We start from the raw sequence: 22,122 nt of genomic DNA on the forward strand, positions 1-22,122 counted from the left end.
GTTGCATGAACACTCTGGCTGGAAGAGTGTTGCAGTTGGAATTTGGTGAGGAGAGCCTGTATGCTTGCTATCCTGGCGGGGCTGGGGTAGGCTAACGCATTTGAGGTGTCTATTGTGGCACCGAGGTATTGTGTGTGGAACGGTTGTAGATGGGACTTGGTGTGGTTTCCTGTGAACCCCAGGTGGTGGAGTAATTGGATAGTGGTGTGTGTGTGTTGTACACACTGGCTGTATGAGCTGGCTTTTATGAGCCAGTCGTCCAGATACGGGAAGACATGAATGATGTCTTATGTGTGCTGCGAACACCGCTAGGCACTTGGTAAACACTTGTGGTGCTGTTGTGACTCCAAATGGGATTACTGTGAATTGATAGTGCTGACCGTCCACTTTGAATCTGAGATACTTCCTGTGTAGCAGCGTGAAAGGGAATGTGGAAATAGGCTTCCTTGAGAGATCTAAGGTAGCAAGGAAGTCGCCCTGTGAAAGCAGAGGAAGGACCTGTTGGTGTGACCATGTGGAAATGGTCTGAGTATGTACATGTTTAGGAGTCTGAGGTCTAGAATAGGCCTTCGAGAGCCATCCTTCTTTGGTATGAGAAAATACAGGGAGTAGAAACTGCCTTGTTTTGTTGGTGCAGAGGAACTGGTTCTATTGCTGTTCTTTGTAGGAGGGACATCACCTCCTGCTTTAGCAGTAACAAATGTTCTTGTGACATTGGACGCTGTTTGTGTGGTGTGTTTGGGGGGGTAGATGTTAGTTCGAGGCAGTATCCTGACAGAATTATCTGTTACACCCACCTGTCTCAGGTGATGTTGGTCCAGACAGGAAGGAATTGTTGGAGTCTTCCCCCGACTGGAGTGGAATGGTCTGGGGGAAGTGGAGGGAAGTCATTGGGTGGGGGTGGAGGCAGAGTGGGAGTTGTTCGTCTTGCCTCCGCCTTTGTTGTTGTTCCCTTTGTAACCACTTCTTTGGTAACCTCTAGTAAAGGTGGATTGGGTGGGAGCCTTGTAACAAGTGGAGGGGCTATACGAGTAGCCTCTGGGGGTGCCTCTGAAGGATGAGCGACGAAAAGAACGTCTGGAAGCTTGCGACTGCAAGGCTCCCATAGATTTAGCGGTGTAGGTATCATTAATTTTTTTCAAGGGATACGTCAACATTAGGGCCAAATAGGTGTTGCTCATCAAATGGTTGATTGAGAATGGAACTATGGACTTCAGGTTTGAAACCTGAAATGCGTAGCCAGGCATGCCTACGCAGAAGGACACTGGTGTTTATTGCCATAGAGGCGGTATCTGCTACATCCAAGGCACAACGGCTGGAGGTGTTAGTAATGGTTTTACCTTCTTGTGCGAGTTCATTGACCCTATTTTTGTACCCGTCTGGGAGGTGATGCATTATGGACTCAAGCTCATGATAATGTGCCCCGTCATACCTAGCTAACAGCACTCTAGTATTAGCAATGCGCCATCTGTTTGCCACCTGTTACGCTGCTCGTTTGCCAGAGGCGTCCATGAGTTTAGACTCTGGGTGGTGGTGGTGTGTCACCTGATGATTGGGAATTGGCTCTTTTTCTCGCATTAGAGACTACAAGGGAGTCTAGTGGTGCAGGGCCTTTAATGTAGGCTGCATCAGTAGGGGTGGCCTTATACTTTTTCTATATTCTAGGGTTGATGACTCGAGCCCTGACCGGGTCTTTAAAGACCTCTGGCGCATCCTTAATGACCCATTTACGCATGGGTAAAATGGAGGTGGACTTGTGTGGTGTCAAAAGTGTCCATGAGGAAATCTTCCTCCACGGGGTGTGTGTGTGTAGGTGAACCCCCGTGGTACTGGGCAGCTCAGTGGAGGAGCTGGTTAAAGCCGATACTGTCCTCTGCTGCGGAAGGCCTGGAGGGATAGATGTCCTCTTGTGGGATGTAAGGGACGTCTGGGATAATATAATCATACCAGGGGTCTGGGGAGCCAGTAGGAGTAGTGTCCCCTAGTCCCCTGCATCATCTGAGGTGTTATCATCTACTGGAGATGGGGATGGCGTAGGAGAGCGGTGAGGGGAGGGGGAGAAGGGATCCTTAATGGAGAGGTAGCAAAGTCTCTTTTTAGGTGGTGGAGCCGGTGCAGGCGTATCTAGTGGTCGCTTTTTGAAGCTAAGCATCAAGTGACCAGTCTTCGGATCCTTTACAAGAGTTTTTTGGGTAGGATCTGGGCAAAACAGTTCTTCTGTGGGAGGCATATCCTTTGGTGCAGATGGTGTTGATACCGTAAGCTTTTTTCGGAGCCGCCTCGGTAGCGGTTCTGGGTTTGGAACCGTGCGGTTTTGCAGTGTCTTTAGCCGATGGAACCAGATTTCTCGGTTCCGTGGTCTTTTTCGGCTTCGAAGCATGGGACTCTGGGCCCTTTGGTGGCAGTTAATTGGTCGGCTCAGAGTGCGTTGTTGGTGTATAGGAGCCAGTGCCAGTCTTCAACGCAGACTGCTTGGATGTCGAAGCAGCAGTCGGCATGGATGAGGAATAGGACAACTTCTTTTTCGGGGCCTGTGGATGTTTTTCGGCACAGAGGGTAGGTTGACTCGAGCCAGAGTCACCTGAAGACTTAGTAGGCTTCTTTACCGGGCCCGGAGGCGGGGCATGGGAAGCAGTCTCTCGGTGTGCACCTGGGCCCGAAGGTGTGACCGAAGCCTTTTTAGATGAAGTGGGGAAGTAGATAGGTGTGGAGGTCGCACTGCCAGGGCCACTCAGGTGGCTGGGTGCAGGGTGCTTTTGAGCCTTCGGGCCCTCAATTGATTTCAATGGGAAAGCTCCGGTTTAGAAAAAGACTGCAAGCTCGGGGACGAAGACTCTTCAGGTGCCACCACCACTTCGAGAGGTAAGTTAGGGGTTGGAAGATAGGTAGGTACTGTGAGAAAGTGGCTCTGTATATACATGCGCTGGGTCAGGCGAGACCTAAAAAGGGGGTTTAGAACTAAGAGCTTGAAGCTCACTTACCCTCCTTGCCGAGGTTATGGCTACAAGAAAGACCGTCTTAAAGGACAACAGCCTCAAAGGACAACTATGAAGAGGCTCAAACGGAGACCCCATCAGAAAAGCTAAGACAAGATTAAGGTCCCACTGTGGCATTACAAAAGGAGTAGGTGGAAACCACCTTAGTACAATAGGAGATTTAAATAATGACGGTTGATCAGGAAGACATTGAAAAGCCGATAAGGCCGAAAGATGGCCCTTGACCGTGGCCACAGCAAAGCCCTGCTGAGCCAAGGAAAGAGCAAACTGAAGTACATCAGATAGGTGGGCTTTCAAAGGGTCAATGGATCTCTCTCCACACCATTTAACAAACTTAGACCACCTATATGAGTAAACGGACTTGGTGGAGTGTCACCTGGCCGATAAAATAACATCCACCACATCAGGCGGGAGAGAGAAAGAACTCCGGTTGCCCCGTTCAATCTCCAGGCATGAAGGTGTAAGCTCTGGAAGTGGGGGTGTAGAACCTGCCCCTCCGACTGCGAGAGGAGGTCTCCCTCAGAGGGAGACGGAGCGGAGGGCACGAGGAGAGATTGAGAAGATCTGTATACCACACCCTTCTTGGCCAATTCGGGGCGACCAAAAAACCTTGGGCCCAGTCTTGGCGAATCTTCCTCAGAACCCGAGGAATCAAGGGTATGGGAGGAAACGCGTAAAGGAGTTGAGTCCCAACTCAACTGAAACGCATCCCCCAACGCTCCCTGCATCGGATACTGGAGACTGCAAAATGACGGGCAGTGCGCGTTCTCGCGGGTGGCGAAAAAGTCCACCCGAGGAGTCCCAGACGTCCGAAAGACATGACGAACCACCTCTGGATGGAGCCTCCACTTGTGGTCGGCGGAGAACTGCCGACTGAGACTGTCCGTACATACATTCAGCAGCCCAGCCAGATGATTTGCCATCAGACAAATCTGATGGTACTGAGCCCAGGACCATAGACACAGAGCCTCTCTGCAGAGACAATGCGACCCCACTCCTCCCTGCTTGTTGACATACCACATCGCGGTAGTGTTGTCCGTCAGGACTTGAACCGACTGACCGTGAAGGGAAGGGAGAAAGGCCTTGAGCGCCAAACGAATCGCCCGCAATTCCAGAAGGCCAAAGACCCTTGATCTCCAGATCCCCCAGATGAGCACCCCACCCTAGGGAGGAGGCATCCGTTATCACTGTGGCCACCGATGGAGGAAGATGAAAGGGCTTCCTTTGAGACAGATTGCCCTCCACGCTCCACCAAGATAGATCCGTGGCAGCTTCTCTGGAGATCCTGATCGACTCCCTGAGATCCCCGTTGTGCTGATACCACTGCCTGCGGAGGTACCACTGGAGCACCCTCATGTGCCAGCGCGCATGGTTGACCAACAGAATGCAGGAAGCTAACAGACCGAGCAGACGAAGGACCTTCAGAACTGGAACAACTGCTCCATTGTGGAATAAAGGGATCAACTCCTGAATGTCGAGAATTCTTTGAGGAGGAGGAAATGCTCGACACACAGTAGTGAACAGGTTGCGCTGAGAGGGCACCAGGTGAGATTTGTGCACATTGATCAAAAAACCCAAGTCGAATAACAGCTGAGATGTTACCTGCAGATGATATTGCACCATCTCTGGGGACTCTACTTTCAGAAGCCAGTCGTCCAGGTAGGGGAAAACCGGAATCCTCCTGAGATGAGTAGCCACCACCAACATCACCTTCGTGAAGACTCGAGGTGCAGTAGTAAGACCAAACGGGAGGACCGCAAACTGGTAATGTTGCGACCCAACCGTAAAACTGAGATACTTCCTGTGCGACTTCAGGATTGGGACATGGAAGTACGCGTCCTGCAAGTCGAGCGACACCATCCGTTCTCCTTGCTGCAACGCTTGAAGAACCTGCGCAAGGGTCAGCATCTTGAATTTCTCCTGTTTCAGGTAAAAGTTCAGGACTCTGAGGTCCAGGATCGGACGCAATCTGCCGTCCCTTCTTGGGAATCAGGAAATACCGGGAGTAGCATCCCTGACCCCTTTCCTGCTCTGGAACCACCTCTATCGCACCCTTTTGAAGCAAAGCTAGAACCTCCTTCTGCAAAAGAAGCAGATTGTCTTCTGAGCAGTAACCCTGGCAAGGAGGGTAAGGGGGAGGAAACTCCCAAAAGGGAAGGGCATACCCAGTCTCCACGAGGTTTAAAACCCAAAGGTCGGTTGTAACAGATTTCCAACCTCGCAGAAAGTGGGACACCCGACCCCCCCACAGGTCTCACATGATCTAGGATGGGGGATCTAGGGCTGCTTCCCTGAAGCTTCATTGGGAGCAGAGGAGGCAGAAGATGAAGATGGGTTGCGGCCAGAACCTCTTCGTCTTCCTCTATACGACCTATAGAGGGGATTCTGCTGCTGCTGTTGCTGCCGAGGCTGCCGGAAGGAGCGAAATGAAGATCTGCCAAAGCCTTTGAATTTCTTAAGCCCAAATCCTTTCGCAGGAGTCTGCAACCCTAAAGATTTCGCCGTCACTCTGCTCTCTTTAAAATCTTTGCAAGGCGGAATCAGCCTTTTCGCCAAAAAGCTTTTGTCTGTCAAAAGGCAAATCAACCAAGGTAGCCTGAACATCCGTAGAAAAGCCAGAAGAACGAAGCCACGCTTGCCTCCTAGTGGCTATCGACGATCCCATAATCCTTGCCACAGAATCAGCCGTATCAAGCCCCGACTGAAATACCTACCTTGCAGCAGCCTGAGTGTCAGTGACCACCTCCATAAAAGAAGCTTTACCTCCTTCTGGCAGCTTAGGGGCTAATGATTTCATAGAGTCCATAATAGCATAAACGTAGCGCCCTACCAAGCAGGTGGGATTAGTGGATTTAAGCGCCATGCTCCCTGAAGAAAAGGACATCTTAGCTGCCTAATCAGCCTTTTTAGACTCCCTGTCCGCAGGAGTTTGAGGGAAAGCTCCTGAAGCATGCTTCGAGCATGAAGCCTGCACCACCAGGCTTTCTGGAGAAGGGTGGGAAGATAGAAAACTTGGATCCCCAGGAGCCACCCTATATCTCCTTGCCACCTGTCTGGAGACTGCCGGCGAAGAGAGTGGCTTACGCCAGACATCCATAACTGGTTCCAAAATAGCCTCATTAAAAGGCAACAAGGGCTCACTAGTCAAAGCTGGCGAATGTAGTACCTCAGTCAGAAGGTTTAATTTATACTCAGCAGAGGGCAACTGCAAGTCCAGCAACTCTGCGGCCTTCCTTATCACTACATAAGGAGCCAGTTCCTGCGGTGGAGAGGATCTAGTAGAAGAATGCTCCCACGCCCGAGTTGTATCAAGACCACTAGCCTCTTGAATCCCTTCAAAGTTGTCGGAAGATGTATCCACCTCACCTTCTTCCACCTCCTCCCTATAGTGCTCCTCTTCCATGACTCTCTGAGCCACTCTCCTTGAGCGGATCCGAGGAACCGGCGCCGCCGTACGCGGATTTGGTGGAACCGAATGTGGAGTCAGCTGTGTCAGAGTCGGCAGCGCCGGACGCGGAGCCCAGGGCGTCGGCGTCGAGGGGGGCTCCGAAGAAGGCCGATGCAATCGAAGTCGAGACAGATCCCCAAACGGCACCAGAAACTGCCATGAAGGAGCCATCGGCAAAAAGGGCATAAATGGGGCCTGAGCATAATGCTGCGGCACTCCCAAGGTGTATGCCATAAGACCCACGGGACCAGAAGGTGCGCCGGATGGGAAGGCAGCCCGTTGAAAAATCCCTTACATAGCATTTAGAAAATACGCCGAATCCACACCCCGAGTCGGGAACTGTGGATAAGGGATTGATCCCGAATCCGGCTGAGGAGTACCTGGAACCGGAGCCGAAAAGTCCGACAGGAGCCACAGGATCAGCCGACTCTGGGGAAGGCTCCTTTTCCTGTTCTTCCTCAACCTCAAAAGCAGAAGACTCCACTGGCGCCGGTGACTGCGCCGGAGACTGCGCCGGAGTCCGTTTCGGCGAAGGTGATCTCTCTGGAGACTTCCTAGGAGATAGGGAAGGAGACACATCCTTACTTAGACGTCGAAGCGAAGTCTATCTCGAAGCCTTGCTCCTCGAAGACCGGCGCCGAGAGCTATGCTTCCTTTTCTTGTGGTGTTTCTCCGACTTCAAAGAATGCGAAGTTGACGACTCCGGCCTCGATCTCTCCTTCCTACCTCTCTTTTTCTTTGCCTTGGCCATGAAGAGCTTCGCCTTCCTCTCCTTCAAGGTCTTGGGGTTCATCCTTCTGCAGCTGGAACAGTCCTCCACGTCGTGGTCAGAAGAAAGGCACCAAAAACAATCTTCATGGGGGTCGGTCATCGACATGTGGCCCCCACATTCCCTACGAGGTTTTAAACCGGACTTCCTAGTCGAAAACATGGCGAATTCACCAACAGTAACTCACTACAAGACTACAAAGTATCAGGAGGGTGCTGGAAAACCGTTGCGCGTCGACGGCGTGGAAAAAAGGGAACCAACGTCATCACGCCGACGTGGCTCTCTTATGGCTCCGGTGACGTCATACGGAGTCGCGAGCCAATGCATTAGGACGTCGGCGTGGAATGCTGGCGCAGGGGATATTCACAAGGTGAGGAATCCACTGGCAGATGTATCCATCACAAATATACCTTCTCAGAATGAGATGCTTTATATAAATACTTTTGCAATATGCAATTGACTTTTGTAAACAGTTACAAGTGGTTGCAATAGGCAACACTATTTTAAACACAATAATGCATTGAGCTCAATGGAAATTTCAAGTTATTTGCAACAGATTACTTTTAGGATTACTTTTGGAATTCCAGGACTGGATCCTAGATTCAGTACTTAGAATGAAGTGATGAAAGTCGACTTAATTACTGTGATGATTTTTAAACAATATTTAGCTATTTTAAAAGTTGACACTTAGAAAAGATTTCATAGAAAACAGTCAATGATTCCCTATGGCAGAAAATTCAAGTTACAGGTATAGTAAGTTGTCGTTACTTTTGTAATCCAGTACTGGGTGCCTAAACTCAGTACTGGGACCTTTATACAAAACAGGTAAGCAATTACGTTTTCAGATATTATACGATTTTTAAAGAATATTTAAAGATTGCAGAAATTGACACATAGAAGAAAATTCAGGAAAAAGCCAGTCAATGTAACCCTATGAAGAAAATAGAGTTATCGGTTTAAAGGTAAGTACTCGTCTGGAAGAGTTGAGGTTCCGGGCATAGACTCATGTAGGTACAGTTGGTTCACCCTCAGCGACTCTAGGGCAGCCGGGTGCAGAGAGAGTTAGGCCCAATGTTATCCTATGAGGGATAGGGGGGCCTTGGTTGGTGGCTGCTGACTAGCAAGCTGCGCGTCTGTGGGAGCTGGGCTCCTGGTCACTTACTCAGGGCAAGTGGGGAAGTAGGTAGGTGTAGAGGTTGCACTGCCTGGGCCACTCGGGCGGCTGGGTGCAGGGTGCTTTTAAGCCTTCTGGCGCTCAATTGATTTCAATGGGAAATCTCTGGTTTAGAAAGAGACTGCAAGCTCGGGGACGAGGATTCTTCAGGTGCCACCACTACTTCGAGAGGTAAGTTGGGTAGTTGGAGGATAGGTAGGTACCCCGGGATTGGGCACAGGGGGCCGCGGGGCGCCGCGTGCAGGGGTGTCTTTTGATGTCGGGAAATCTTACCCTCTGTTGATCGAGGTAGGGGGGGCACCTTGTTCTGAGGCTGCAGGCTTCTTCAGGAGCGTCGAGGGAGGTCCTTGGGTGCCGGACTCGGGGTCACAGTCGCCGTGGGGTCGTCCTCGTGGTCTTTGTTCACTCCGGCACTGGCCAGGCTTGGCTGGTGCAGTGTGCGCTGGGTTCGCGGTTCCGGGCTGCTGCCAGGGATTAGAGGTAGGTTTTGAGTAGAGCCTCTACTCATGGGAGTCCCAGGGGCTTAGAGCCAAAAGGTAGCCAGGTCCTCCGGGGTTTGTGAGGTTGCTGGTCACAAGAGATGCCGGGTTGGAGCAGGAGTAGGTTCGAGGGTCAACAGGCCGGTAGGGCTGGAGCCAAAGCAGTTGGTGTCTTCCTCTTCTTAGTAGCTGCAGGGTAGGTCTTCTTTCTTCTTGCTCTTTGTATATCGGAATCTGGGGAAGGAAGGTTTGTGCCCCTAAATACTAGATTTAGGGGCGTTACAGGTAGGTGAAGGGCAGGGACCAATGGGTCCCTGTCCTGGGGTGGGTACACCCCCTATCCTGCCTCTCTCCTGTGGGAGGGGGGCAGTAGCCTAGTCCTGATAGGGTAGGGCTTCCCATCTTCAAGATGGCGAGATCCCGGAGATGTGCTTCACCTCGCCTCCCCCACCTGAGGGGTGGGGTTGGCAGGCTGGCACATCCCCTGTCCTTATCTGGGGTTTCCGGCCAAGCTTCCTGCCAGAGTGAGGGGTTGCAGTAGCACCTCGCCCAGGATGTGCATTGTTCCAGGAGCTCTCCTACCCAGGGGTCCAGCAACATGTCTGCTGTGTGGCAGCCTAGGCAGCCTCTCAGACCAGACGTGGATTGTAGGTTAGGTTTCAGGGGGCCTCACTATGATGCCCTCTGGGGTGCTTGGTACATTAAATCCCACACTGGCATCAGTGTGGGTTTAATGTGCTGAGCAGTTTGATAACAAACTTCTCAGTCTTCAGTGTTGCCATCATGGTGCTGTGGAGTTCGTGTTTGACAAGCTCCCAGCACCATGTACTCTTAAATGGCAGCACTGCACTTACAGGGCCCAGGAATGGACCTGGGAACTGTAGGGGCACAAGGCTCATGCTCCTGTGCCCACACCACTGGCACAGGGCACCCAGCTAGAGGGGTGGCTGATGTATGCCAGGGCAGTGTAGGTTGTGGGCATGGCACACAGGGATGTGTGCCATGTTGACTCTCTGTTTTGTCCTGTATCCAGACACCGAGCCTGCAATGGCAGTGTGTGTGTGTTAGGGTACAGGGGCTCGAAGGGTGGCACAATGAGTGCTGCAGCCCTTAGAGGCCTTCCCTGGTCACAAGTCCCTGGGTACCTAGGGTACCATTTACCAGGGGCTGACATGTGGCCAGGGTTTGCCAATTTGGGTTGGAGGTTTTGGTTTAGGGAAGGAACATAGGCCCTGGGCACCTGATTGGCAGGAGCCCAGGGCACACTTAGTCAAAGTACATTCCGCAATTCAGAAAAAAGTGGGGGCATACCATGCAAGAAAGATGGGACTTTCTCACAGGTCTCATAGACCGACCAAATAATTCACTTTCGGCATCCACAGAGCTTTGGCTATTGCTTCCAGATCCAGCACCGGGAAAAATTATGCGAAGATGGCAACCACACACAGTGGCCTTCACGGCCCACATCGGACATCACAAGGGGCTCAACATAGCATTCAATGGTAACAGATGTTTGACAACAGCCAAAAAAAATAGCCTAAGAGAAGAATTCAGATCAAACTCCTAGATGGTGGAATACTGCATAGCATGAGGATCCAGAAAAATTCACGCTGCAAAAAGTACAGCCTGATAAAAAGGAGAAAAAGCCCACAAGTGGCTCAAACATTGAAGCCTTATTTGCACAGTGAGTTGCGACATCTGCCAACGTTCTAGGCTTTCACCCCTGAACTACCATTCTGCCACAAAAACGAAGTCATTTTACAGTTATGGAAAAAAGAAATTAACATTCTGAAAGTACAGAAACTGACTAATGTGGAACAGCTTTTAAAAGTCACCAGTAAGACTTCAATACTCAAGACTACAAGCCTCATATCATACAGGTTCAGCACCTACCTCCAATTAACAGCTCATCCAACGGATGGACAATGGAAAAAACACTGGAAAAGCAATTGCAAAGTAGGTAGTGTTGGATATAGTGATAAAGACACAGAATTCTAACAGTCGAAAGATAAATAATTATTTAATAGCACTTACATATTGCAACCACCAATGAAGGTAAATTGGCTCTCATACATGGCTTTTTCTTGTCTCGTAGAAACGAAGCAGGGCTAACTCGTTAAAATCTGGATTTTCCTGTATTTAAGTAATGATGGTTCAGTTCAGAGCTCTAAGGGTAAAGAGCTCCAGCGTTTCACAGCCAACTAACAAGTATGACTACCCAGTGTGCAACTCTAAAACCTTGGTACTATCACCAGAAATGCAAATTTAGATCCTAAATTCCATGCCAGCAAACAAAGACACGTTTTCTGAACAGTAAGTTATTCAGATTTTTGCGTACTGCTTTGTAACTCAAATGGTGATTTAAAAAGCGCTCCCAGCTTTACAGTAGCCAGTGAAGGTCTTGTAGAGTTTTGGAACAACGAGAGCATCTTAATGTCTTTCTCTGGCAGAGCTAAAAAACTGATTAACAGTAATCCAATCTTGAGGAATAAAAGCATGGACAAGAGTTTGTGATTTCTTTAACAAACACAATTTCTCAACATGCTCACTTAGAAAAAAATATTTTTGTAACCAGTTTTAATAGGCTCCCTCTCCTTTAGCTGTGTGTCCAATTCTACACCCATTTCTTTCACAGATTGCACCACTTCTGGTTTCTCCCCAAGACTAAAGGGCCAGAATGGTAGGGTATCCACAGGTATCAGTGTCACTGAGACTAGTTTTTCAGTCTCATCTCCATACAACTTCAGCTGATTACATCTCATCCACTTGTTCGAATTGATTGAAGCAGAAAAACATTGGCACGCTGGATTTCGTCCCCATCTAATATAAGAATTCCAGGTTAAATGACTGGACTCAATATGCCAATGGTGCCATGTAAAGGCTGAAAAGCAGAAGCGACCCAAAGAAACTCTGTGGCTCCCTAAGTGAGGACTCGGGTATCAGAGACAAATCAGCTGAAGATTTTACCAGTCAAGAAACAGATTCTTGACGCCATGTATTTAGTCCAAGCGACTCTTGACCCTACCAGGTAGGTCGCTCCTCCTCCGCACAGCACCGCCTGTGTCTCCCTGCCCCAGCTGCCGCTGCTGAGGAAGTTAGAGGCCCTCCTCCACCCGCAGGCTACCACCTGCGCCTCATCCCTTGTGGCCGGTGGTAGGCCGTAGGTTTGTTCATCTCCGCTTTTTTCCACTAGTTATTGTATTGTAGTGTATTGTATTGTTTTTATTGTTTTCACTGTATTTCCTGTATCGCCATTGTCTTCATTACTGTGCCTGTGACTGCTGTCCCCCATCTTTCCCCGCTGCCTGTACTTTATTCTTTGCCGTTTTTCCCCGTTCCCCTCGCTGTCCTTGTGTCTGTCCGTTTTTATTCTCCTGCTGTTCCCCTCGCTGCCACGTGCCTCTGCCCGTTTTTGCCTTCTGTCTCCTAGCTGTCCCTGTATTTCTGTGCCCTCTTGCCTTCTGTAACACTGACTTCTCCCCCTTGTTTCCTTTGCCCTTTGCCTTCTGTAACACCCGTTTTTGAGCCCTTTTGCCTTCTGTAACACCTGTTTTTTGAGCCCTTTTGCATTCTGCGCCACTCAATTCCCCCGTTTCCTGTGCCCTTTGCCTTCTGTAACAACCGTTTTTCCACTCGATCTTGTGCCCTTCCTCATCCCTCTCCTCCCCCGCTGCTGTGTCCCCTGCGGCCCCGCCCCCCTGACTGCCCATTCGCTGCCCCCGCCTCCCAGCTACTCCTCCCTCCCACCTCCCCATATATGCCGGCCGCTGCGCGGCCACGCAGCAGACGCGTGCAGCGTGCGCGGCAGGCTATAGCAAGCCCGTCTGTGCCAGTCCGCGCCTGGACCGCGCCCAGCACCAGAACCCCTGCCCTCCGCTCCCGCCACGACCACCACTACGATGCCAGCACACTCCACGCTCTCAACCCTAGACGTACCCTCACCTGCTTCAAGGCCGGCCCGAGAAGCGCACAGGGTCCCTTCACCTGCCGGAACTGCACCTACACCAGCCTCAGTGCCGACTAACCACCCGCCAAGAAAGATGCATACTACTGAACACCCGCTCGGCACGCAAACACGCCGTCTAGCTCTGGGACTTGCTCGACACAACATCCCCGGACGTCGCCTTCCTGACAGACCTGGTTGAACGACTCCTCCGCACCAGACATAGCCATCCCAAATGGCTACAAGATCACCCACAGACCGCACCAACGGAGTTGGAGGAGGAATCGCCATCGTCCACAAGAACAGCATCATGGTCTCGACAAGCACCGATGACGCGCTCAGCACCGCCGAACACATGTACTACCAGATCCACACAGACCCCAACTCCACCCTCAGAGGCACCCTCGTCTACCGACCCCCCGGACCCTGCCCCAGTTCAGCGACTCAATCGCCGACTTCATCAGCACGCACGCCCTGACCACCACAGACTACATCCTCCTCGGAGACCTTAACTTCCACCTTGATCACGACAACTCCACAACCCTAATCGATAACCTCACCAACCTCAGACTGAATCAACTCGTAACAACGCCCACCCACTCCGCCGGCCACACGCTCGACCCAATCTTCTCCTCAAGCCCGCATGTCTCCATCAGCCACAAGACCGAACTTCTCTGGACCGACCACCGCTGCATACATTTCACCTTCCAGAAACCCACCACACACCACCGCACCCAACAGATCCCCCGCCGCTGCTGGAGCAAAATCATCGAAGACCAACTACATGCAAACCTCGCTCTCAGCCCACCCACAGAACCCTCCAACACAAACAACGCCGCCCACAGCCTCAAACACTGGATCGAGGACTGCGCCAACACCCTCGCCCCGCTGCAGAACCCCCCCCCCCCCCACAGACACCAGCAAGAGGGCCAGCTTTTTCACCACAGAACTCCTAGCTTTCAATCAAGCCTGCCGGAAACTAGAGAAGAAATGGCACAGCGAACAAATGCCGGACAACAGCGCAGCACACAAAGACGCCATCCGCAACCAACACCACCTCATCAGGACTGCCAAGAGAACCTCTTTGAAAGACCGCCTCAACAACAACGCACACAATAGCAAGGAGCTCTTCAACATCGTGAAAGAACTATCCAACCCCAGCTCAAACACCAACGACATCCCGCCGTCGCAAGCCCTGTGCGACTCCCTCGCCACCTTCTTCCCCCACAAGATAGCAGACATCCACGACAGCATCAACACCCAGACAGCCCCAACAGATAGCAACACAACAGACCCTCTGCACATGATCGACCACGACCCCCTGCTAGTCTGGGCCAGCGCGAGCAGCGATGACATCATCATGAGCACAATCCACTCCGGCTCCCCGTCAGATCCCTTCCCGCACCACGTCTTCAACAAAGCAAGCAGCTCCATCGCACCCCACCTGCTCAATTTCTCCCTCGAGACCGCGACCTTCCCAGGGAGCTGGAAACACGCCGAGATCAACCCCCTACTGAAAAAACTCAAGGCAGACACAAGAGACCTCAAGAACTTCCGGCCCATCTCTCTGCTCCCCTTCCTGGCTAAGGTCATTGAGAAAATAGTCAGACAGCTAACCAGATACCTCGAAGAAAATAGAATCCTGGACCTTTCCCAGTCAGGGTTCCACAGCAACCACAGCACAGAGACTGCCCTCATCGCCGCCACCGACATCAAGACTCTGCTTGATAACGGCGAGACCGCAGCACTCATCCTCCTAGACCTCTCCGCCGCACGCCTCCACGCCGCAGGGATCCGAGACAAGGTTCTGGAATGAACCACCTCCTTCCTCTCCTGCAGAACCCAGAGCATCCGCCTCCCCCATTCGGGTCCAAAGCCTCCGAGATCTGCGGCGTATACCAAGGATCGTCCCTCAGCCCGACACTGTTCAACATTTACATGGCCCCGCTCGCACACGTCGTCCGACAGCACGACCTCAACATAATCTCCTACGCCGACGCTCAACTGATCTTCTCCCTCACCAAGGACCCCATCACCGCCAAAGCCAACCTCCACGAAGGAATGAAGGCAGTCGCTGACTGGATGAAGACCAGCCTTCTGAAGCTGAACTCGAACAAGACGGAGGTCCTCATCCTCTGCACCAACCCTTCAGCCTGGGACGACTCCTGGTGGCCGACAGCACTGGGAGCAGCCCCGACACCCACCGACCATGCACGCAACCTGGGAATCATCCTTGACTCAATGCTCTAAATGACCAAGCAGGTAAAGGCTGTCTCCTCCTGCTTCAACACCCTCTGCATGCTCCGCAAGATCTACAGATGGATCCCAACAGACACAAGAAAGACAGTCACTCGGGCCCTCGTCAGCAGCAGACTCAACTACGGAAACGCTCTCTACGCGTGAGCCCCGACCAAGCTCAAACGACTACAACGCATCCAAAACACCTCGGCACGACTGATCCTTGACGTACCACACCAAGGCCACATCACCCCCCACCTGAGGGACCTGCACTGGCTCCCCGTCAGCAAGAGGATATCCTTCAAGCTCCTCATCCACGCACACAAGGCACTCCACAAGACCGGCCCAGCCTACCTCAACAGACGACTCTCCTACATCCCAAACCGCCAGCTACGCTCTGCCGACCTCTCACTAGCCACCGTCCCGGGCATCCGAAGAACAACCACCGGCGGGTGATTTTTCTCCCACCTCGCCGCCAAGACATGGAACACCCTCCCACTGAGCCTACAACAGACCCAAGACCTGCAGACCTTCAGGAGGATGCCCAAGACCTGGCTGTTCAATCAACAGCGCACCCCCCCCAGCACCTTGAGACCCTCCAGCGTATGTAGTGCGCTTTACAAATGACTGATTGAGCCATTTCAGTAATCTGGCATGATCAACAGCTTGGAAGGCGGGCAGTATGTCCACCAACACCAGCGTAACTGGAACACAATCAGCTCAATAACCAAAGTCATTAAGAGGTGGTATTACCACAGTCCCTGTACTGCAGCCATGTCTGCAGCCAGCTTGCAGTGAATGTAACAAGTTATTTGCTTCACCATGTGCAGAACATCGATTCAAAACACAAAAGGCAATTGGGAAAGTAGTCTGAAATATATTCTAATCTGGATACATATATCTTGGCTTTTTGAAAAGTGCTACGATGTTAAGCTATCTAGAAAAATACCCTGCAACATGCAAAGAATACATTTTTTTTAACCTGAAAAGGGTTTGATTACATCATATCTTTACAAAGGTTTGCAGGCAATGGATTTGTACTTAAGCAAGAATCATTGCTCCTTTTAACCAAATTATCCAATCAGCATCAAATAGAATAGAAAATATCTATGGACTAACTGAAAGTGCAGATGGTAAACCCTCATCTGCCCTTAAGAGTCTGTAACGGACAAATTTTACAAATCGTAAAGTCAAAGAACTCAGCTAAGATGTTGTATCCAGCTTTAAAAAGGTGGAATATTGTAGGACTACTAAATCTGTTAGTTTAGAACACCAAAAACCACCTTGGAGGTATTAGGTGCACAAAATCTTGTACTAGAAAAAGGATTTTAGCAGTTTATATGGCATTGTTCTGAATCACTGTTCAAACCTAGACTATCATTTTGCAGCTTTGGAGTACTCTTGACACCATAACTTTTCAAGGTGGTGTAAAGATTGTCATTTTCCTTATATGGCCTGAGAACTATTTGTTTTGGTGTCTACTTTTTTCAATACACTTGGTCTGAACAGGTGCCAGATCATCCACCACCATAATTGATAAGCAATTAGTGCAATTAACATAATATAGTTCTATATTTTGTGCCAAGTATCCTACTTCAATAATAAAGCTGCAGAAGTCGCAGCTGAATCACCTACCGCCCCCTCCCCCCCCCCCCGAACCCCTCAAAGCAGAGACTATCAGTGGCCAAATATTATTGATCAGCAACTGGAGTGTACAACACACTATACAAAATAGGTTAATCATATCGTTCTTGCTCAGTTTGTAGACGTGATATTTGACTCCTACACTTGTAAAGCATCAGGCAATTTCTACTTTTAACATCTATAGAAAGACCAGAGAAAACAAATGAACAAGAGGAAGACACCTACTTTAAGGTCATGTTCCTGGTGCAATTCAGCAAGCACATTCATGATTGCCATTGTCCATGGATTTGGTGGTCGGAAAACCTACAATTAAAAAGAACATAATAAACCAATGCTACTATAGGGGAGGATTAGGTCACAGTTCTGGGGCCTACAGTCAGCACTACACAATGTTATTGGTTGAATAAGGAATATGCTACTTACCAGTATGCATCTGTTCTTGGCATGTAGAGCTGTAGATCCACACACTAGCATACTAGATCGCCAACTGGTGTTTGGCTTGGATGCTTGCACTTTGTTGTTGTATTGGAAGAAGTCTTTGTAGTCACGAGGTATGTGACTCCTCCCTTGGACGATAGTGCGCATGGGCATCAACTCCATCCTTCGATTGTTTTTCGCCATAATAGGAGATGGAGTTAGTAGAAGAAAAAGAGATGTCCATGTGTGATATCCAAGTAAGATAGAACTGGAACAGATACAGGTCCCATAGAGGTGGGTGGGCGTGTGTGGATATGCAGCTCTACATGCCACGAACAGATGCATACTGGTAAGTAGCATATTCCGTTCGAGGCATATGCGCTGCAGATCACACACTAGCATAGACTATACAGCAGTATCGTCCCTAGAGGTGGTCACCTGTATCGGTTGCAGTAGTTTGAAATAAAGTTTTAAGGACAGCTTGGCCCACAGAAGCTTGTTGCGTTGCTTGTACGTCAACACAATAGTGTTTAGTGAAGGTGTGTGTTGTAGACCATGTGGCTGCCTTACAAATGTCTTCTACGGGAATGTTCCCCAAGAATGCCATGGAAGCCCCTAGTTTGTGTGTGGAATGCGCTCTAGGGGGAACTGTTAATGTGTGTTTAGCTTTTTGGTAGCATATTTGTATACATTTAACTATCCACCTAGCAATCCCAGATTTGGAGATAGGGTTACCCTTATGTGGTGGAGAGAAAGCTACAATTGTTTTGTGGAAAGATTTAGTTCTGTCAATGTAATAAAGAAGGGCTCTTTGAATATCTAAGGTGTGAAGAGCTCTCTGCGCTACAGAGTCTGGGTTTGGAAAAAACTGGTAGCTCCACTGATTGGTTAAGATGAAAAGGAGCTATGACTTTTGGAAGGAATTTTGGAATTGTTCTAAGAACCACTTTGTTACTATGTAATTGTAAGAATGGTTCTTGTATGGTTAAAGCCTGGATTTCACTCACTAGTCTAAGATGTGATTGCGATAAGGAAAGCTACTTTCCATGTGAGGAACTGTAGTTCACATTTATGTAGAGGTTCAAAGGGGGGTTTAGATTCCACACCGGAGAGGGTGGCAATCTGGGAGGGATAATTCTTTGAAGTCCTTCCATGAAGGCTTTGATCACAGGGACTCCAAAGAGTGACAGTTGCTGTCGATTTTGTAAGTAAGCTGCTAGTGCTGCTAGGTGCAGACTTATGGATGAGTATGCTAAATTACATCTTTGCAAATGTAGTAAGTAGCAACTGATGTTCTGGATGGAGGCATCTAGCGAGTGTATATTATTGTTAGTACAGTAAATGGCAAATCTTTTCCATTTTGCAGCATAGCAGGCTCTAGTAGTAGGTCTTCTGGCTTCTTTAATAATGTTCATGCAGTCCGGTGGAAGGTTAAGGTAACCGAACTCTAGGACTTCAGGAGCCAGATCGCCAGATTCAGTTGACCTGGATCTGGATGTCTGATCTCTCCATGGTTCTGGGTTAAGGACGGGGAGAGACACAGTTTGTGTGGAACTAGGGAGAGTTCCAGTAGTGTTGTGAACCACGGCTGGCGTGTCCATGTGGGAGCTACTAGGATCAGTTTAAGAGATTGCTGCCTGAGCTTGCGTACCACTAGTGGAATGAGTGGGAGAGGCGGAAAAGCATACGCAAACCTGCCTGACCAGTTCATCCATATCGCATTGCCTTTTTGACTCCGGGTGTGGAAAACTGGCGGCGAAGGTTGGGCATTTCGCGTTTGCGTGTGGCGAACAGATCTATGTCTGGTTGGCCCCATTTTAGGAAAAAGGGCAGTAGAACCTGGGGATGTAGTTCCCACTCGTGGATCTGTTGCGTCTGTCGACTTATCAGATCGGCAATCCGATTGTGAACCCCTGAAAGGTGTTCTGCAAGTAGGTATATGTTCTGAGGAATGGCCCATCTCCAAATGTTCTGTGCGATCTGGGACAGCCGCAGAGAATGTGTGCCTCCTTGTTTTTGCATACAATACATGGCTGTCATGTTGTCCGTCCGGATGAGAACAGCCTTGTTCTGTACATGTAGTTGGAAGGATTTTAGAGTCAGGAATACTGCTAGCAGTTCCAGTTGATTGATATGGAGCACTTTCTATTGAGTGGTCCATTTGCCTAGAGTTGTATGTCCGAGGAGATGGGCTCCCCATCCTGTGAGTGATGCGTCTGTTAGCAATATTTGTGGAAGAGGCTCGAGGAACGGCCGCCCTTTGGACAAATTCGTTATGTTCCACCACTGTAGAGAGCGATGTGTGCGGCTGTCCAACAACACCAGATCTGTATGTTGTCCTTGAGCCTGGTTCCACTGATGCGCTAGACATTCCTGTAAGGGATGCATTTGAAGTCTTGCATAAGGCACAATGAAGATGCAAGATGCCATCATGCCTATGAGTTGCATGAACACTCTGGCTGGAAGAGTGTTGGTTTTGAAATTTTGTGTATACTGGCTATCCTGGCTGGACTGGGATATGCTAGGGCTGTGGAGGTGTTTGTGGTAGCTCCTAGATGATGTTGTATGTGACAGGGCTGGAGATGCAACTTGGGGTAGTTGTTCGTGAACGCCAAGTTGTGTAATATTTGGATGGTTTGGGGAGTGTGTAGAACACATTGGTCTAATGACTTGGCTTTTATTAGCCAGTCGTCTAGATACGGGAAGACATGAATTTGTTGTCTTCTGAGATGTGCTGCTACTACTGCAAGACATTTTGTGACTACTCTGGGTGCGGTTGTGACCCCGAATGGAAGGACTGAACTGGTAGTGTTGTCCGTCCACTACAAACATTAGGTACTTTCTGTGAGCAGGATGTATGGGAATGTGGAAGTAGGCGTCCTTGAGATCTAGTGGGGCAAGAAAATCGCCTTGTTGCAGCAGTGGGAGCACTTGTTGAAGAGTGATCATATGGAAATGATCTGAGTGTATATACAAATTTAGAGGTCTGAGGTCTAGTATTGGTCTCAGAGTCCCGTCCTTTTTGGGTATCAGGAAGTACAGTGAGTATACCCCTGTTCCGTGATGCTCTAAGGGAAATGGCTCTATTGAGTGCTTTTGAAGCAGTGCGAGAACTTCTTGGTTGAGGAACGTAAGATGGTCTGCGGACATTGGACGCTGTTTGGGTGGTATGTTTGGGGGGTAGCTGTAAGTTCCAGGCAGTAACCATACTGGATAATTTGTCTTACCCACTTGTCTGTTGTGATGTTCCAGACAGGTAGGAACTGTGTTAGTCTGCCCCCGACTGGAGTGGAATGGACTGGGGGGAGCGGAGGAAAGTCACTGTTTTGTGGCAGGGGAGGTGCGAGTGTTATTACCTCGACCCTTGTTGTTGTTCTCTGTATCCACCTCTAAAATATCTTGTACTAGGGGATGTTTGTGTAGTGGCTTTGAATGTAGATGAGGAGTCTGCGCCCATATTTTTGGAGGCTCCTCTGTAGAAGGAGCGCCGAAAGGAGCCACGCGTTTGTGGAGACTGTATTGCTCCCATGGACTTAGCAGTCTCGGTGTCCTTTTTCAGGTTTTCAAGGGCAGTGTCTACAGCTGGCCCAAATAGCTGTTCTTGGTTGAATGGCTGAGTATGGTAGTTTGGACCTCTTGCTTAAAGCCTGAAATGCGTAGCCAGGCATGTCGTCTAAGGAGTACAATGGTGTTGATTGATCTAGAGGCAGTGTCCGCTGCGTCAAGTGCACATTTAATTGACGCATTTGAAATTAGCTTGCCCTCTTGGATAAGGTCATTTGCCTGGGTTTTATACTGGTCAGGCAGAACTTGTAAGAGATTTTCCAACTGGTCGTAGTAACGTCATAACGTGCCAGTAGTGCTTGGGTGTTGGCAATACGCCAGTGATTAGCTGCTTGTGCTGCTACCCTTTTGCAAGAAGCTTCTAGCAGTTTGGATTCTTTATCCGGGGGTGGTGCATCTCTGGAGGTCTGGGAGTTGGTGCGTTTTCTAGCATTGGAAACAACTAGAGATTCCAAAGGCAGCTGTCCTTTGATGCAAGTAGGATCTTCAGGGGCAGGCCTATATTTCTTTTCTATACTAGGGTTAAGAACCCTGGCACGGACAGGATCTTTAAATACCTCAGGGGCATGCTTAATGACTCCTTTGATCATAGGTAATATTTGCACTGACTTTTGGGATTGTTCAAAAGTATCTAAGAGGAAATCTTCCTCTGGTGCGTCGGAGTGCATTGGAACACCATGATAAAGCGCAGCTCTATTTAATAATTGTCCGAACCCCAGGTGATCCTCTGGGGGAGATGGTTTTGAGGGATATGGCTGCGGGTCTGGGAGGTCTGTTGGGATAGGGAATGCCCAATCTAGTGGTGAGGTATCTGGAGCCGTGAACGGGTCATTAGGATCCCTAACAAAGTCATCCTCATCTGGAGGTGGTGTATGTGGTGGAGAAGTTACAGGTAAGAGTGGTGTAGGCAGAGGAGGTGGGTTAGAAGGCAGTATAGGAGAAGAAGGGGGCATAAGCGATGTTGCAGAGTCCTTCTTGTGTACAGGAACTGGAGCAGATGGTGTGTCCAGTTTTCGTTTTTTACATGGCACAGCCGTGACATGTCCTGTTTTTGGGTTTTTATAAATCTTTTTCTTCCTTGAATCGATAGGATCTGGGTGAAAAAGTTCTTGTTCGGTTTTTTTTCGGTTCCGAGCGAGGCTGTGGTTGATCCTTAGAGGTTTTGGCCTTAGGAGGCGTATCAGAGTCCTTAGGCATTTGTTTCGGTACAGAGGATGTTATTTTCGGAGCCGAAGGTGGATCTTTAGGCTTGGGAACCTTCGAAGCTGGCTTCTCTATGGGCCTTGGTGTTTTCGGGGCCAATTTGGAGGTGGAAGGCGTCTGAGCCGATTTCGGTGCAGAGTGTTCTTTTGGCTTCGGTGCCGAAGGTGCTGGTGGGACAATGACATGCGGTTTGCTCGGTCCCGAGCTACCGGAAGGCTAGTCTTTTTTTCTTTGGAGCCGAGCCCGG

General features: G+C 49.7%; 1 protein-coding gene across 10 annotated transcripts in view; it reads right to left on the reverse strand.

Annotated features, from left to right (window-relative positions):
* Positions 1-22,122, reverse strand: part of CNOT1 (CCR4-NOT transcription complex subunit 1) — a 1,579,387-nt gene that overhangs the window by 759,139 nt on the left and 798,126 nt on the right. For all 10 annotated transcript variants that reach the window (XM_085638198.1, XM_085638193.1, XM_085638201.1 and 7 more), the window contains one exon: positions 16,917-16,994. In XM_085638198.1, the coding sequence (XP_085494324.1) occupies positions 16,917-16,994 (78 nt within the window). The remainder of the gene's footprint in view (positions 1-16,916; positions 16,995-22,122) is intronic.

Source organism: Triturus cristatus, chromosome 12, assembly GCF_964204655.1.
Source record: "Triturus cristatus chromosome 12, aTriCri1.1, whole genome shotgun sequence".
Taxonomy (NCBI): Eukaryota; Metazoa; Chordata; class Amphibia; order Caudata; family Salamandridae; genus Triturus; species Triturus cristatus.